The 17,007-nt window shown below is 48.1% G+C and overlaps 1 protein-coding gene across 3 annotated transcripts; it reads left to right on the top strand.

Annotated features, from left to right (window-relative positions):
• Positions 1-432: 432 nt before the first annotated feature.
• Positions 433-16,341, top strand: LOC102445080 (uncharacterized). Of its 3 annotated transcripts, XM_075934064.2 has the most exons (4): positions 433-537; positions 7,786-7,860; positions 11,068-11,186; positions 14,506-16,341. In XM_075934064.2, the coding sequence occupies exons 2-4, from the start codon at positions 7,849-7,851 to the stop codon at positions 15,599-15,601; spliced, it is 1,227 nt and encodes a 408-aa protein (XP_075790179.2). In that variant the 5' UTR covers positions 433-537; positions 7,786-7,848; the 3' UTR covers positions 15,602-16,341. The 3 variants fall into 3 exon arrangements, with proteins under 3 accessions (XP_075790179.2, XP_075790182.2, XP_025042663.3); XM_075934067.2 differs by lacking the exon at positions 11,068-11,186 and having other exon boundaries at positions 436-537; XM_025186878.3 differs by lacking the exons at positions 433-537; positions 7,786-7,860; positions 11,068-11,186 and adding an exon at positions 11,197-12,899.
• Positions 16,342-17,007: the final 666 nt, after the last annotated feature.

Genomic DNA, 17,007 nt, shown 5'->3' with positions numbered 1-17,007 from the left:
TGGGGTCTCCATTCACTCCAGCTATCTTACCAGGGGCCCCAATAGAGACCCCAAACCTAGGCCCCCAGGAAAGCAGCCCCAGAGTCTGTGAGATGCATGAAATTCTAGGGAGCGAGGGACGGTTGATGGTGCCAATATGGGTCCATGCGCAGGGGCTGGGTCTCCTGACGTGCGGAGCCAGTGTAACATTCAGAGGAGGAACAGGAATGGTGTCCCTCGGCTGCTGTAGCTCTCTCTTCTGTAATCTAGAGATTAGCACCTCACAGGCACTAGCTACTTGGGTCCCCTGTAGCCTCCTCCAGCCCCGACCAATCCCAGCTTCTAACGACCCTCCCTCTTCTCCATTGGGGCGACACCACAGTGGAGAGGCTGTCTCCTCCCCCTTTGCTCTGCTCACCTCCTCCTTTGCATCACTAGCTACCTCCTCTGAGACAGCCCCTCACGTCACCTCCTGCCGTGTCACCCTAGGGTTTCCTGTCCCTTCCGGCAGATCACTGACAGCTGCTGACCTCTCCCTCACCCGCTGTGGCACCTAAGGTATTGCATCAGCCTCAACTAACACTCTTGCCTTCCTTCTAGAACTCGGACCTGCCTGATGCTCTATTTCTACCAGCTCTACCATAGCAACAGAAATAGAAAGTGATCCTTCACCCTCCTGTAACTTGTCTCCTGTCTTTCTCACCATCTGTCTCTCCTCCACCCCATGCTTGCTCTTTCTTTCAAGGAGCTTTGTACACCAGGCGCCCCCCATCCCTGTTGCAAATCTTAACTTTCTCCAGCTCCATTGCGAACACTTTCCAACAGTCGACCACGGTCTGATTTACACCCGTCTAGCGATCTCAGGTGGGCAGCCACTTCCTCTTGCCAACAGTGTGTTTCCCCTTCCATTTCCTGCATCCGATACCTGCCCCGTTCTAACTTTTTCTCTAGCTCCTTAGGAGAAAGACTGATCGCTCCTCTGACGCCACAGTCAACCGACGTGTTAACTCCCAAATAGTCTGATCTGTCTCCTCCAAAGTCTGCTGGCCTTTTCTGAGTCGCTCTAATTTCTTGTTCAGTTTCCTCCCTCGTGCACTGCAAGCCGCAAGCAGACATTCAACGGCTGTTCCTTTCACCAACTTAGCCCTCCATTTCTTCTGCTCAGTGTCTACCTCAAACCCCTCACTGACAAAGGTTTTGATGCTCAGAGATAATCTCACTTTCTCTTCATTGTATTAAACCTCCTCCATGTTCCTGAATGTAAATTCTGTCAAAGTTTTCTAAAGCCAAGCTGTAGGCAACTCCTACAGATTCTAATCTTGCCCTGGTGCTATTCATCTTAACAGGTCAACTAGAACTCACTTCAAAACGAAAACCTGGCTATTGGCCAGCCTAGATAATAAACTGTCTGAGCGCTACACGTCTCTTGACCTCTCAGACTGAAGGAGTCCCTTCACAGATAAAAACAGGAAATAACACCCAAATGGAGGGGCCTAAACAACTTGAACCTTACCTGTTCTGAGATATGGGGTCTTTCTGGCAGCTGGAAGCCTTTCAGCTGGCTTATGTAAACATATATGTCAGCTTCTCTTGCTGCCATGAGGGCAGGTCACTGAGCTCCATGCTGCTGCGTGTCTTCTTGATACCATGTAACTTTAGCCCTTTAATAACATACCCCCTGATGTGTGTATCACTTCAAATAATACTATTACTGCTCTTTCTCCATCTTGCAAGATTAAACTACAGACCTCTGGCCAGGAAAGAAAAAAAACCTCTTCAGTCAAACCACAGTTCAAAACAGGAAACTAAAACCAGTGCTACGAAGCAGCCACAGGAAATAAGATTTCAGTGCTCTGAGACTGTCAGCTAAGAGACCAGGTCAGACACAGCCTGGGCTTTCTAACTCTGATTCTTTCACTTTTGCATCAGGTGAGAGTCTGAAGGGTCTAAAATGCCTGGACTCTCCAGCCATTCCTGTCACATGCTCCTGGTATCTTCTGGCTGGCTCGCCAGTCTGTAGCCTGATTTAAAGATAGCAATATTATTAATGTGGATAGTTTGGGTTATAGGCTTGCCAGTTGGACTAATCAGAAGATAACAAGGTTCTTGTCCCAGAATCAGACAGCACAGAATATACCAGGGACCTTCGGGGGCATGACAGGATGTTCACACTGAGACAAAATACATGGAATTGACATTAAATAGCAATTTGAATAGTAAAGCAAATCAGGGTTACAAATGCGATATTATTAGTCTAAGATGCACATGATATTATTTTTGATAAGCAGCGGTTAATATACTCACACCTAATCTTGATAACGAGATGACCATGAGAAGGACCATTTATCCTGGTACCATGATTTCTCCTGGAGGAGATGTTCTCAGGATTGTGACATTGTTGTAGTTGGTTCCACTCTTTGGTTTTGAGTTGGATGGACATCAGCAGGCTTTTTGAGGGTGGCTTGGGGTTTCTTGCATCTCTCCAGGTGGGATTCCTGATTTTTTTTCTTTTTCTTTCTCCTGGAGAAGCTGAGATGCAAGAGATGGTTTCTTAGTTTTTCAGAAGCCCATCTGCAGACAGATTGAGCATATTTGGAGTTGTATGTGGTGATCAAAGGGTATTAGATGGGGAGTCCTTTGGCAATGATGTTTTGTAATAATAAACAAATAACACAGAGATGGCATTTCCTTGTGGTATTGTTGGATGTAGTCTAATATGCTGACGCTGAGTTCATCCATGAGAACTATATTTGCACTATTATTAGCATTGCTACTTGTTTTAAAAAGAACAGTCTGATTCTGTTGGTATGAAAAGGAGCTGGAAGGCTCCCCTAGAGCACACAACCCTTCCTGACTTGATTTAAGGATAACTTTGAAGAACTGGGGCAATTAAACAGCTCCGCCCATCTTTCTTACGGCAGTGGCCTCGGGACGCCTTAAGCAGTCTAGCGCTAAGAAGCCAGCACTTTTTCCCTTTGGAAAGAAGGGAACGCCACTAGCCGTTCATGGCATCTGGCTCTGATTCAGTGTGACAGCTGAGTGCTTTAAACATTCTCTCTGGTTGTCAATTACAGGAAAAATGTCTGCTTTCATCTTCCTCCCTCCCCCTCCAGCGATGGCTGAGACAGCTCTGCACTTGGCTGGCGGCATTGTGTTCGGTATCAGTTCTCAGGAGCAGCTGATCCGGCTGGAAAGGACTCTTAGCACCAGCTGAAGCAAATGAAGTGTTCCTGAAAGGCTCCGTCTCGGGCCGTTCTTTCATCAGCCCAGCCTCCACCAGGCCCCCCTTCCCTCTGTAGGATGGAGCAACAGGGACGACTAAGGGATATTTAGGTTCCACACCCAGCAATGATCGGTGGAATCCTTCAATGCGGACTTCCTTTGTGGGACACGAGGAGTTAGGCTGGGAGCAGCTTGACACATGGACAATGCACGGGGTTTCGTGAAGGTGCATTGGTCCAACTTAACCTGCCTTCAGCTTCACACGTTGTGAATGAAGTGGTGCAAATGGACCTGCCCAAGGCGGAGCCCTGCACCTGCACAGAATGCTATCTCTCTAAATAGGTGTGTATAGTTCACTAATGTGCCAGTAGATGGGGCTGAAGCATGTGCCGCATAGTTCTTGAGTAGTGGCTCCTCTCTTCTTTTCCACCCATGTGTGGAATAATTTTATGTGCACCGAGGCATGTGTGAATGTGCACCACCAGTAGAAACGCAAAACCGTGCTGTGGGTGTTCTGCTAATCAGCTGGACGACATTGGAATATGTCTCCTGAGAGGCCATACGAGCGCCCAGCATACAGGGAACACTGAGGAGTTTTGCTGAACTGACGCAACGTGCAGTGTGGCACTGTGAATGGCTTCCTGTGGTGTTAGAAGTGACAGAGTCTTTACTACTGCTTTCATTCCTCGTTGTGGCTGACCAGAAGTACAGAGTCACCCCAGCAATGGCTGTGAGCAGCACCCCACTCCCTGCTGGGGTGTTACATTCTGTGGGCTAGTGGGGCCTTTTGCCTGTTTGGGGGTTTATATAGTCTGCAGAAGAGAAGAGTGAGGGGGGATTTGATAGCAGCCTGTAACTTCCTGAAGGGAGGTTCCAAAGAGGATGGAGAGAGGCTGTTCTCAGTAGTGGTGGATGGCAGAACAAGGAGCAATGGTCTCAAGTTGCAGTGGGGGAGGTCTAGTTGGAGATTAGGAAAAACTGTTTCCCTAGGAGGGCGGGGAAGCACTGGGATGGGTTCCCTAGGGAGGGGGTGGAATCTCCATCCCTAGAGGTGTTTAAGTCTCGGCTTGACCAAGCTCTGGCTGGGTTGATTTAGTTGGGTTGGCCCTGCTTTGGTCAGGGGGCTGGACTTGATGACTCCTGAGGTCTCTGCCAGCCCTAGGATTCTACGATCCCCCAGCGATATCCTTAACCTCTCCAGGTTAACATGCTCCAAAGCAGAATGCCCACGCTAAGCTCCCTGCTCCCAGTCAGGCTGACGAACTTTTCCTGATGGCCGGAGAGGATCAGGTCGGTTGGGGACGTCAGCTCCTGCGTGATAAAGCTGACAAGCTGTTGCGGTCTGGCAGCTCTGATCTGGGGCTGTCTCGGTGTTGGCTCCAGAAAACCTCCTTCTGGACTCCAGTTTATACAGTGACGCTTGAGTCGTGCGTTGCTACACCGTACCCACTTATTGCACCGACGTAGAACAAAATCATTTTTTGCCCAGCCTTAGCACGTGGTGACTCCATTCTTCACCCATCGCCTGTGCGGAATGAAAGCGAAATTCTGTTGGTGACATTTTGCAATCAGAGAAGCAGACCAAGACCTTCCCAATAAACAACAGAGAAGGAGGGACCATTGAAACAATACAGAAGCACAGGTTTCTTAATCACAGCTGTTGCTATGTGATTCCTTGCCGGAATCCGGTCAGATCTGTTTCTTTGTCTGGCAAAGGGGGGCTCTATTAGGAAAGGGTTTCGCAGCCTGGCATGGCATTGTTTTAGTGTACTGTAGCTGGAATGTGCGGATGGGTCTTTCTTACGTGGCCGGTGGCTGCTGCTCTCCCAACCTGGCTGCAGAAAAAGGCGTCAGACCTTCCATCTTAGTTAAAACGGAATCGGCGCAGCCCCTTGCAGTATCAGTGCAGCGAACGTGTCAAACGTGGCTGGTCACCTGGGGCGAGGCGGGTGGCACGGTCTTTTAGAAGCATGCCACAGCTGTGGCTGAAACCACCAGTGAGATTCTGGCTTATCTTGCACCTCTGTGCTTGTTAACATGAATATTTACCTAGCGGCGTTTCCCCTGCTACCATTTGGGAACTCAGAGGCAAGACATAGATTATTTATTAAAGATGTATTACAAATTATCTTCCTGCTTCTCTAGCAGCCTCCATTCACAACACTCAAGGCACTTTGTAGAAGTACTATTCTTGTGTAGGCTTCTAGAATTATTTTTTTTTATAGCTGACGTCTCTATTGATGTTTATTTTCAGCATTTTTTTCTAGAATCAATTTAAATGTTCACAATTGCATGAAAACATGGGGGGGGGAATCAGGCAATTGTGTATTAGTAGTAGAAACTGAGATTCAGGAAGTTAACGCTTTATAAGCCATTAAATCAACAAATTGTCAACATTTCATGTCAGGGAATACAAAGTAAATATCCTTAAATAAACAAATCAGATCTGTTCTGATTTTTCATTTTGTGATCTATTTGTAATAAGCCTAATGCAAATGTCTAAACAGCTGGATTTATAATAACTTCTCAAGCTACATTTCTTTTGTACTTTGTCTGTAAATTTCAATTTGTAGCGATGGAAATATTTCTTTTGTCAGTTTGCATGTGTCCAGTGAAATTGACCTTCACTGGCAAAAATCTAACTCTTTCAAGCCGGCTGTTATGTTAGTGCTTCCCCAAGTTTATTTCTCCCCTTCTGCCTGCACTGAACAGATTTCCATTCTGGGGGAAGAAAAGCAAGCTTGCGGTTGAAAATTGGTGTTTGATTTGGGAGTAGCGCCAATGCATGCATTTGTTTTGGTGAAAGGTGGATGACAAGCATTGAAGAGAAGTCAGAAATTCACCTGTTATTGTGTGAACCAATGCGCACAGGCAGGTCAGGTTTATTTCATGCCAGAACCGATCCACAGCCATCCCTTGAATTAAGACTTGTGACACACATGGAATGTAAATGTAAGGCACTCTGGTGAATACACCATTTCTCCAAACTGGCACTGACATCTTCTGGAAAAGAGAAGCAAGTACAATTTGGTCTTATTTGGAACAAAATACAGGACAATGTATTTTGTTTCAGCTACACCAGACTAACACGGCTACATTTCTATCACTGGTCTTATTTGGGGCATTTTATAAAAAAAAAAAAAAAAAAAAGACTAAAAATAATTACCCTTTCTGCTTTTCATCACACCCTTCAAATCTTCTCTTGTCCATCCCTAGACCACCGTGTGAAATACTATAGCATAGCTTGATTTTTATCACAAGTCTAATATTTGCTGAGGTTTTTTAGCATCCCTCTCTTGGAATCATACGACTGTGGGAAAATCTCAGCTTTCATTAAAAAAAAAAACATCATGCCATAATGATTGGGGAGAAAAGCTTGAAGATGTTCAAAATTTAGAAGGCAAATCCAAAGAACCGACCCTTGTTATTTTTGTTTTAAAAAAAAATCTCATGATTGTTCATAGATTCCACTGTGATGTGACTATGTGCACAACACAGGTCTGAGAATGTCCCCAAACTAATCCCTAGAGCATGTATTCTAGAGACACAAGGGTTATAAGCTGTTAGCAATAGAGAATCCACCCTCACTCTTGATGAATTGTTCCAAGGGAGAATTACGGTACTCTCAGTGGCAAACGTTTACATCTTGTTGCCTTTCTGAATTTGTCAAGCTTCAACATCCAGACATTGGATTAGGGTTCCACACATTGGGCCCTAAAAGGGTGTTACAAGGAAGAGGAAGAAAAAATATTCTCCTTAATGTCTGCTGATAGGACAGGAAGCAATGGGCTTAAACTGCAGCAAGGGAGGTTTAGGCTGGACGTGAGGAAAAACTTCCTCCCTGTTAGGGTGGTTAAAGGCTGGAATAAATTGCCCAGGGAGGTTGTGGAATCTTCATCTCTGGAGATATTGAAGAGCAAGTCGGATAGACATCTACCAGGGATGATCTGCATGGCACTGGGTCCTGCCATGAGGGCAGGGGACAGGACTCGATGACCTCTCAAGGTTCCTTCCAGTTCTAGTGCTCTGTGATTCTAGGTTTGCATGAAATCTTTCTCTGCCTGACCAAAGAGCATAATATCAAACATTTGTTTCCCAGAGAGTTGCTTATTATTTGTAATCAAGTCATCCCTCAAGTTTTTCTTCCTTAAACTAAGCAGACTCCAGAAGTTCAATCTACCAAGAATGCAGGTTTTTGAATCCTTGAATCACTCTTGTGGCTCTTCTCTGAACCTTCTCCAATTTATCAACATGCTGGGGGGGCAGGAGGTGGAGTCCGTGAGTCGATTTAGCCACAGAAACAAAAGAGATTGTAGTGGCATTTATCGGAGAGATTGAGTGCTGCAGGGGCAGGGAATGGGTTTTGGTTTGGGAAATTAGCACCTGCCCTGCTCAATACAGTATTGAAATGTTGAGTGCTGGTTGGCCGGCATGTAAAACGCCACTATTACCCATCAGGCAGCGGAATTTGAAACACCACCATTTTCAAGACTTGTAATGGTCACTTAATCCGCACAGAGAGAGGATTTCAATTTAATCTGGATTTCAGATTCAGGTTGATGGGAATTACTCTCTGTTTTCTAGGGGCGGAACGTTCCTTCCATAGTTCACGGAACCAACTGGCATGGACGTGAATGTCTGTTAACCATGCAAAGAGAAGTAAGTAACATTTTTCTTGCGTAGTGCACATTTATGATAGTTTCAGCGGCTGTCTAGTGCATGTCTAGAATACAGAGCATGCTACAGTCTTGTTGTGAATCTTGTCATTGTGCATTTCAGCTGCTCCGTTTGAGAAATATTAATCCTGGATCTGGTTTTAGAGACTATTCCTTCTTTTGAAAAGGAATGTACTGTTTAAGTCGCTGTGTAGATGTTCTGTGTCAAATGGTGTTTGAGTGACCGTTTTAAATGTATGACTAAGGTGGAACTGAACCATGTTTGTACTATTTAAAACCCTGTCAAATGTAAGACCTCTTACTATAAATGCTGTATTCCATCATTACGCGTGTTAAAAATACATTGGCTAGGTTCTATGTAAATAGGTTCTGTGCTATAATCGTTGTGTATGTCTATACACGCATACAAGATGTGCTGGGGCGGGCAATAATTTTTGATGTGGGGTCCACTCCAAGATTTTGGGAAGTGGCTGAGGGCTGCACTTTTCTATAGAGGGGGTGCGGGATGTGGAAGAGAGGTTGGATGCAGGAGGAAGTTTGGGGTAGGGTCCTGGGGTGCAGGAGAGAGGGTGGGGTCTGGGAGGGAGTTTGGAGGAAGGAGGGGGCTGTGATCTGGGGCATGGGCTTGGTGTGCAGGGTCCAGGAGGGGGTCGGGGTGCAGGAAAGTATTTGGCCTGGGAGTAGGTGTGGGAGGGGGTGCAGGGTCTGGGAGGGGGTGTGGGTGCAGCAGAGGGTTCTGGCTCGGGGGAAGGTGTGGGAGGGGATGCAGGGTCTGGGAGGGAGCTGTGACCTGGGGCAGAGGGGAGGTACAGAGGTTTTGTTTGGGTGGTTCTTCATGGAGTTTTCCTCCTTTCTGAGGGTCTGACTCAAGAGGCGGGTTTCTAGAAGGGCAGGGCGCTCACAGATGCAGCTGGAGTCCAGGGGAGCTGGGGCTGGAATGTGTGAAGTGCTAGATAATGCGAAATACTCTGACAAACCAGACTGTAGCTCTCAGCTCAGCCACCCCAAATCAGTAGAAACTTTTGACCTTTGTCTCTGCCTCAGTCCCCCATCTGTAAAATGGGAATAGCACACACTCCTCTCACTGGGGGAAGCAGGGACAGTGCTGGTCATGCTGCCGGACAATATTGACCTCCCATGGTCCGGCAAATTCTCTGGTTCGGCACCGGTCAGATTCCAAGGGTGCCGGACTAGGGAGATGCAGCCTGTACTGCTGTCTTTAGCAGGGGGCATGGCCCCGTGCAGCACTCTGACCTTCCATCAGCTATGTCCTGAGGTGGAATGACCCATCCGAGCTGGGTTTTGAGGAGTCCTGGTTGGAGATGACGCCAGCTAGCCATCGGTCCGTTGGCTGGAGGGTGCTGGCCTTCCTGCAGGAACCCTGGGGAGCCGGCTTTGAGACCATATGGAAAGGCACGCTATCTGCACCCAGTAACCCCGCCCGGCCCGGTGCCCGGCACTGAAGCATGCTGGGAGCACCCATCCTGTGAGCTGTGGTGTGTAGCCGAGGGAGTTGGGCGTCAGAGGGAGCAGCCGGTGCGTGAGCAGACGCAGGGCAGCGCACTGAGACTAACTCACCCCTACTGACCTCCAGGGAGGCCGGCGGCGGCCCATTGTGTCTGATGTGCAGAGTGTAACTGAAGGAAGGCACAGGAGCTAAGCCCGTGATATCAGATAGGAGGCTTTCTAATTAGCCTCTTTGGGTCAAGTGAGTGTTGAAAGGCTTGGATTGCAGTCAGGGCAAGGGCTGAGTGCCGTGCCGCGCCCGCTCGGCGTGTGCCGGGACAGCCCCTGGAGCCAGATGGCGGGACAGAAGGAAAACGTGTTGGGTGACATTTGACGTCACCTGGACTCGCCGTGCCAGCCCCCCGCAGGCGGTGCCTGTCCCTGTCCGGTGTGCGCAGAACCGTCATGCACCGGCTTTGCTCAGCGGCCCATAGACGCCATCCCAAAGCACCGTGCTCCAGACCCCTTGGTAGAGGCCAGCCGCTAATATTGACCCAGGAGAGAGCCCGGTCTGGGCTGGGCTGTATGGGTAACGTGCGCTCCACGCACCGCCCTGGTGCAACCTCCTTACCTTCATGCCGGCTGCAACCAGATTGTGGGCCATTGGCACGTCACTGTGGATACCGGGGGTTCCCACCTCGCAGGCAGCAGGGCAGAACATGGGAGTGGTCTGCAAGGCCGCTTCTCCCCCCTGAACCCGCCGGCACAGCAGGGCCCTGCAGGAACGTGCTCTCTGTGGGACGCAGGCCTGCCCGCTGTGTGCGGGTTCAAAGAGAGCACTGGCAGCCACGCCGCTGACTTGGGGGACGTTGCCTCCCGTAGGCACCAGGCTCTCCCACATCATGTGCACGGATTGTGCAAAGCCGCTTGGAGAACAGCTTCCTGCCTCTCCTGGCCCCTCAGACCGGGCTGCTCCCCCAGAAGCAGTTGGCATCAGGTTCCCAGCCAGTGGGAGTGCCGAGCTAGTGGAGGGGGCGGGAGCAGTGCACGGAGCCCTGTGTGCTCCCCCTCACCTAGGAGCCGGGCCTGTTGCCACCGCTTCTGGGGCGCAGCACAGTCTGTGGTGCAGGCCAGGCAGGGAGCTGCCTTAGCCCCCCACGGCTCACCTGATCCCCTGCAGCCACGAGCCTCAGAGCCCAACATTCCACCCCCCAACTGACCTGTGACCCATCATTTGAAAACCACCCATCTAACTAATGCCCTAATCAACTCCTGCACTGGTGAGCGGATCCAGAGGTCATTGAAATCAATGGAAAAGCCCTCCTTGACGTCAATGAGCCAGGGCCAGGGCCTTCATACGACACAGAGGTGTGAGCAGTACACTTCAGAGGCACAGGAAGCATGTGTGTGTGCGCGCCTGGTGTTCAGACCTGTCACCCTCTTGCGGAAGCAGGGAAGGTACCGATGTAGCTGTTTGAATTCAGTCGACGTCTCGGAGCTGCTTGCAGGACACACGCTAGGAGAAAGCCTAACCTGGAAGAGCCAGAGATGATGGCTGGACAGTTCTGCAAGCTCTGGGTATGTCTGCGCAGATCTCACCTGCTTTGGCGAGGAGATGAAAGCTGTTTGCAGGGAGAGGCAGGTGGTAAGCGCCACTGGGTGAGTTTCCTGCCTCCAGCTGTCTGAATTATTAACACTTTCCTTTCTGCCCCACCCCTTCTCGCACACACCTGCCCTTCAACAGGTCTCTGTGAGCACAGCGGCTCTCAACACTTCCCCTGCCGTTTTTTCCATCCGCTCTCGCTTGTGGATGAAAGACACTGGGCAGCGGCACAGCAGTCAGAGCATCGGGCCGGCGGAACGGTAAGGGCACCTTGCATTTCCAGCAGCACGTCGCATCGCTGCAAAGATTGCAGCCCCTGGAGGAGGAGATGTGAGCTCTCTGAGTATTATCTCTAGGGGGAGGTTATTTTTATGATGGTACCCATCAGGAGCGAATTATTTAATTGCGGTTCTCAAGTGCCGTAATCCTCAGAAATCGTTGGAAAGGCAACAGGAGTGTTTGTGCTTTTATTGATGGCAAAGTTATTTGTAATGTCTAGCCACGCATGTTGGCAGGGGGTGAGGTGGGGGAACAATGTACAAACACAGATTGATTTAGTATGTCTACACCGGTGAGTTATTCTCTGGGAGGAATGGGAGTCATTTGGCTTCATGAGAAAATACAATGCTTTCCGGGAAAGCCAGGGTCCAATGAGGGCAGGACTCGCAGGACCTTTATTGTGCCGATGCTCGTTTGCATTACAGAACATGCCAATTTATACAGGTTCCTGCTGTGCTAGGAGCTGTATAGACCAGAGCGGGAGACTGTCCCTTTCAGAGTTAGAGGTTCCAATGTGACCCCTCCTCATTCTTCCTGCTTCTGTTTGAAAAACTACAATCTGGAGCCCAAACAATTATGGGGGGGAGGGAAATTTTAAAATACAGCTCAAACTAATGAGGGCATTCCAGATTTTAGCTCTGTGCTGAGCAGGCTTTTCTCATGGAAGAGAGTGAAGGCTGTAGAAGGGCTACTATAATAACGGGGTGGGGAAACCATTTCAACTTATTCCAACAGCTAAAAAACAAAGCGTGAAAGTCAGTGGAAACCAGCCTGTAGAATTGTTTTAAGGAGTCGGGGATGCCATTTGAGGAAGACGGAGCCTGCTTGCATTTCTCTTATTTTCAGCCGCATTGTTAGGGGACTAGACAAGAAGTCTCCGTAACCCATCTGCTTTCCTCGAGATCATCACCAAATGAGATGTGTTCATTTCTAATATCTCTGAGGTTACCATACCCGTTCCTGTGCCCCTGGGTTCCAGAACATGTTTAGTGCCTTATTCTTGGAAGTCTTAAATAGCTGAAGTAATGAGCTTTGTGCTGTTTCTTTGGGGGACTATTCTACAGTGTAACAACGCCCAAAGAAATAGCACAAAGCTCATTAGTTTTGTGATACTGGGAGCTTTTTTGGGCAAGTGACTGTCTTATTCCAACCGCCCGTCTGGAAAGCACTTTCCACACTGTGAACACTCCCATAAACACATAGTTAAATGCCAACAACAGCTGTCAGAAAAGTACAAATGAAGATGAGCTGTTACTGAAAACAATGCATCTCCCCAGCTAAGGAGAGAGACCTCCTATATCCTTCCTTTGACACTATTCCCTGCAACTGATCTCGGCTACATTTAACTCTGCCAGGACAGCTGGCTGAGAGACAGAAGATAAAGAGACTAACAGCTTTGCCTCCCATCCGCTCTCAGTGCTAAACGCAACAGACACCTCTCTGTGCGAAATGCTGGTGCTGCAGCAGTGGGAATGAAAGTGACTTAATTGTACTAATCCTTCATTAACATCTGTCTCTTTCTTTCCAAATATGCCTTCTCTGCTACTGGGTGAGAAAATTCTATCCAGAGACTCAAGCCCTTCATCAGATTGTTAGTGTCTGGACTCTTTGCAAATCCTCCATCGCTGAGCACTGGATTTGATCTCAGTTGCACTAAGACTCCTTTACATCGGTGTTAAGGGCCCTTCAACTGGGTGGGTGTGACATACTCCCCAGGACGCATCCTGGAACTTGGTACCACTGATCCCTCTATCATACCACGCTGGGTCCCCTCTCCCACTCTGAGGCCATGACAAGCAGCAGTTCTCCTCAGGTGTTGCATGTACGCAGCCACACACAAGCAGGGACACACACAGGCAGGTACACAAATGTTTTAACCAGATGCTCAAGAACCAACATTAGAGAGGTTTCACCCAGATCCCCACAGCTTTCTCTCCTAGGACTCCAAAGCTGTCCTGCCCTGATCAATAGCCTGGTCAATGTAAATGTGTCATCCCTCCCTCAATGTGGAGAGGACATGCACCCATCCCTCTTCCGGAGAAGAGTTCCCTTAGCATGTCAATCCTCACACTGGTTTGGGTAAAAAAAATATAAAATACATTTTTATTCACTACCGACAGATGGATTTTAATTGATTAATAAGAAATAAGTGTGCAGAACAAAGTTACTTTCCTAAGAAAGGAAACAAAATCACAATCTAAGCTCTGCAAACTAAAGAGCATGTGGAACAAGCAGTGTCTCAACCCGACGGTACAAACAGTTCACCGACTTTCCATGGGATTCCTTTTTTCCCATCTGGACCATCTCCCTAGCCCTAGCACTTTGTTTTCCAGACATCATTCCATGTGTTGAGCTGTGAAGGGAGTGAGCGGTGATATCACTCCCCCTTTTATAGCTTCTTCCATGTAAAGGGAACTTTCATGGTTCCAAACAAAACCCTCCGCAGAATTATCTGCAAGACTTGTTATCTTACCAAAGGAAGGATCAGCTTGGTTTGACATGATCTGTACTTAACAAACCCATGCCGACTGTTACTTATCACCTTATTAGCTTCCAGATGTTTGAAAATGGATTCCTTAATTATTTGCTCCATTATCTTTCCCGGCACACAAGACTGGTCTGTAGTATTCTGGCTGCCTTATTGCCCATCTTTCACTGGCCCAGCAATTAACTGTGGCTGTGGAGATAGCTGGACAGTCTGATAACCCTGGCATGGCCATGGTAGAACAGAGTGTATACATCGTGTGGCAGAGATGTCATAGTTTTATCTTAGGAAAGGCAAGAGAAGCCGAGTAGAAGCCGTAACATTGAAATATGTGCTTTTCTTCCTATATTATGCCCAATAACATAAGAATGGCCATGGTGGGTCAGACCAAAGGCCCATCTATTCCAGTAGCCTGCCTGCCGACAGTGGCCAATGCCAGGTTCTCCAGAGGGGGTGGACCGAAGACAATGATCAAGCGATTTGTCTCGTGCCATCCCTCTCCAGCCCCTGAAAAACAGAGGCCAGGGACAACCCCTGGATAATAGCCTTTTATGGACCTAACCACCATGAAATTATCTAGCTTCTCTTTAAACTTGTTATAGTCCTAGCCTCACACTCCTCTGGCAAGGAGTTCCACAGGTTGACTATGCGCTGTGTGAAGAACTTTTTTTTATTAGATTTAAACCTCTTACCCATTAATTTCATTCGGTGTCCTCTAGTTCTTCTATTATGGGAACTAATAAATAACTTTTCTTTATTCTTTATGCTAGATATAGCTGTAAGACACTCTGACAACTTTTATTCCTCTTGTACAGATACACCAAAGTGCATGCAAAGCAGTGGAAGATGCATGCCCACTACTTACTTTGGATTTGGATTCACTTCTCCTTTGGCAACACCGACTTTCAGAACCCATGTCAGAAAATCTGCCTCTGCAAAGAAGGGGCCAAATTTGTGAACTGCTCAGGAGTCAATGTGACTGACGGCATCATCTTTCCTGCCGAGACGGAGCACTTGGATTTGTCCCTCAGTAACTTGGATTCTGTCCCAAGCAAAGGTCTGAGGTCCCTGTGGAAGCTGCAGGTGCTGCTGCTGAGTGGGAACCGCATCACCCATGCTGGAGAGGAAGCATTCAGTGCTCTGGAGAGCCTCCAGAAGCTTGATCTGCACGGAAACGAGATCACGGTGCTTGGAAGCAGTTTTTCCACAGGACTCGCTTCTCTCCAGGAGCTCAACTTGTCCTACAATCGGCTCCAGGAACTCCATTACAAGAGCCTGCAGCATTTTGAGAACCTCCAGAAGCTCAGCATCCAAAACAACAACATCTCCTCCATAGAAATGGGAGCCTTCCGGAGTCTCACCCGCTTGAGGCAGCTTCACCTTCAAAACAATCACCTCTTGAACCTCCACAACGGCGTCTTCTCCATGCTGCAGCGTTTGGAGGTCCTGAACTTGGAAGGCAACAGGATAAAGACGATTGCTTCTGAGGTCTTCACCCCCTTGAACAGTCTAACCGTGCTTGACTTGGTGCACAATGAAATTGAGCACGTCCGATTCAAAACCTTCCTTTCCCTCCAGACCCCTGGGACACACATCTTGCTCTCCTCCAACCCATGGTTCTGCGACTGTGACCTGCAGAGGGTCTTTGCAAAGCTGCACAGCGTCAGGCGGCTGATCTTGGATGACTATGACAACCTGACCTGCATGGAGCCGCAAGTCCTGAGAAACCTGTCCCTGGTGGCGGTAGACACCCAGCTCTGCATCGCGGAGACTGTGACGGTTCTTGTCATTACCTTTACCGTGTTCATCACTGTGGTGGCCGCCATTGTGATGGCGGAGAGGAACAGGAAGAAAAGGACAGGCAAGCACTGGAGCGAGGACAATGACCTGTCTTATGAATCACAAGACTGAGCTTGGCCTGGGAGAGGGGGGTTTACTTTGCATCTCTCACCTCTGTTCTGAAGAAGCAGAAATCGCTCCCCTCTGAGATAAAGGCTACGGGAGCCGGACACCCTCTGTAAGAAGTTAGGATTTTTCTAAGCCAAGTGGGTGTGGTTGTGGCTCGTCAGAATCACAGCTCTGAGGTCAAAGACATCAGGGAGATTGTGCAAGATTGTCAAGAAATGAGCAGGTGCAGGTAGGGGTCACAGAGAGGTCAGTCAGCTCAGCCTGAAGCTGGTCAAAACCTGCTCATACCGGTCAGGGCTGGTTTAAAGGCCAGACCTGTCAATCAGAATTCTGGAGTAATGGACAAGCCGGAGGTAAGTGTAGCTAACGATAGGACGCTACATGAACAAAGAGCTACAGTGTAGCATAAAAGGCCAAAGGCTAGCAGCATTCGCCAAATCCAGAAGCTGCATCTCAGAAGCAGAGAGCCACGCAGGAAGAACCAGGAGGTCAGCAAGAGAAGCCAAAGAAAAACTGCTGAGGGGGGATGGGGAGAGAAACTGGAGAGGTGACTGACCCGGAGCTGGACAGCAGTAGCATTGACCTGACATTTTTCTTTTTAAAGAAAACAGCAACCCATTGATCGAGTAACCTTAGCATTCTTGGGGTTATAGTTTTAATGGAAGTCTAGTTTACTTCTTATCGTATTGCATCTATGTGTTTAATTGTATTTTATCTGTGTAAACTTTAAAGCAATTATAAGAGCTGCAGTCAGCAATTTGTTTCCAACTGGCTGCTTGAAAGCAACAAATTGTTTCACTTAGTAGCATTTGAATTACATGCCACTGCAGTGTAAACGCTCTGTAAATTGCAATAAGGGATTTGTGACTCAGGGATTTTGTGCTTTATTTAGGATTTTTAGGATACACTGTCACGGGGATTATTAGTTACTTCCATGAAAAGATACCTTGTTTTGGAAAGATGACTGTCTGTTTTGATTACTTTAAAGGACACAGGCCCTTCTGTAATGTTTCCCAGGAACTTTGACCTCCGGAAGAACCAGTTAAGGGAGCAATAGGCAGGTCAGTGTAGCAGTGCCCCCAAACTCATTTTCAGGGTAAGAGGTTTGCAATTCCTTGCCATGTGAGACTCAGAGACAAGGAAATCACTACAATGGTGAGCAATTTATGTAGAGAACCATTCTGCCAAGGGAACCTTAGCGCAGATCTCTCCCCTTAGCATTTACAGAGTGAGCTTCTTTACCTGGCCCAGGACACTGGTTTCTGAGGACTTTGTTAAATGGGGTGAAAGCTCTGATCACACACAAACCAGGAACATCAATCAAGTGGTAATGCTCAAAGAAATTGGACTGTTGTGCTACCTTCTTTTGCACAGCGGTATAACAGCCTCCACACACAACCTTCCTAACA

The sequence above is a fragment of the Pelodiscus sinensis genome, chromosome 7, assembly GCF_052426305.1.
Source record: "Pelodiscus sinensis isolate ZL-2025 chromosome 7, ASM5242630v1, whole genome shotgun sequence".
Classification (NCBI taxonomy): domain Eukaryota; kingdom Metazoa; phylum Chordata; order Testudines; family Trionychidae; genus Pelodiscus; species Pelodiscus sinensis.
This window is presented reverse-complemented; position numbering and strand designations above follow the sequence as displayed.

What these genes read in the sequence shown, in the direction of transcription:
- LOC102445080 (XM_075934064.2), top strand. An exon ending in AGCATCGGGCCGGCGGAACG is followed by an intron (nt 11,187 to 14,505) that starts GTAAGGGCACCT and finishes CCTCTTGTACAG; the next exon opens with ATACACCAAAGTGCATGCAA.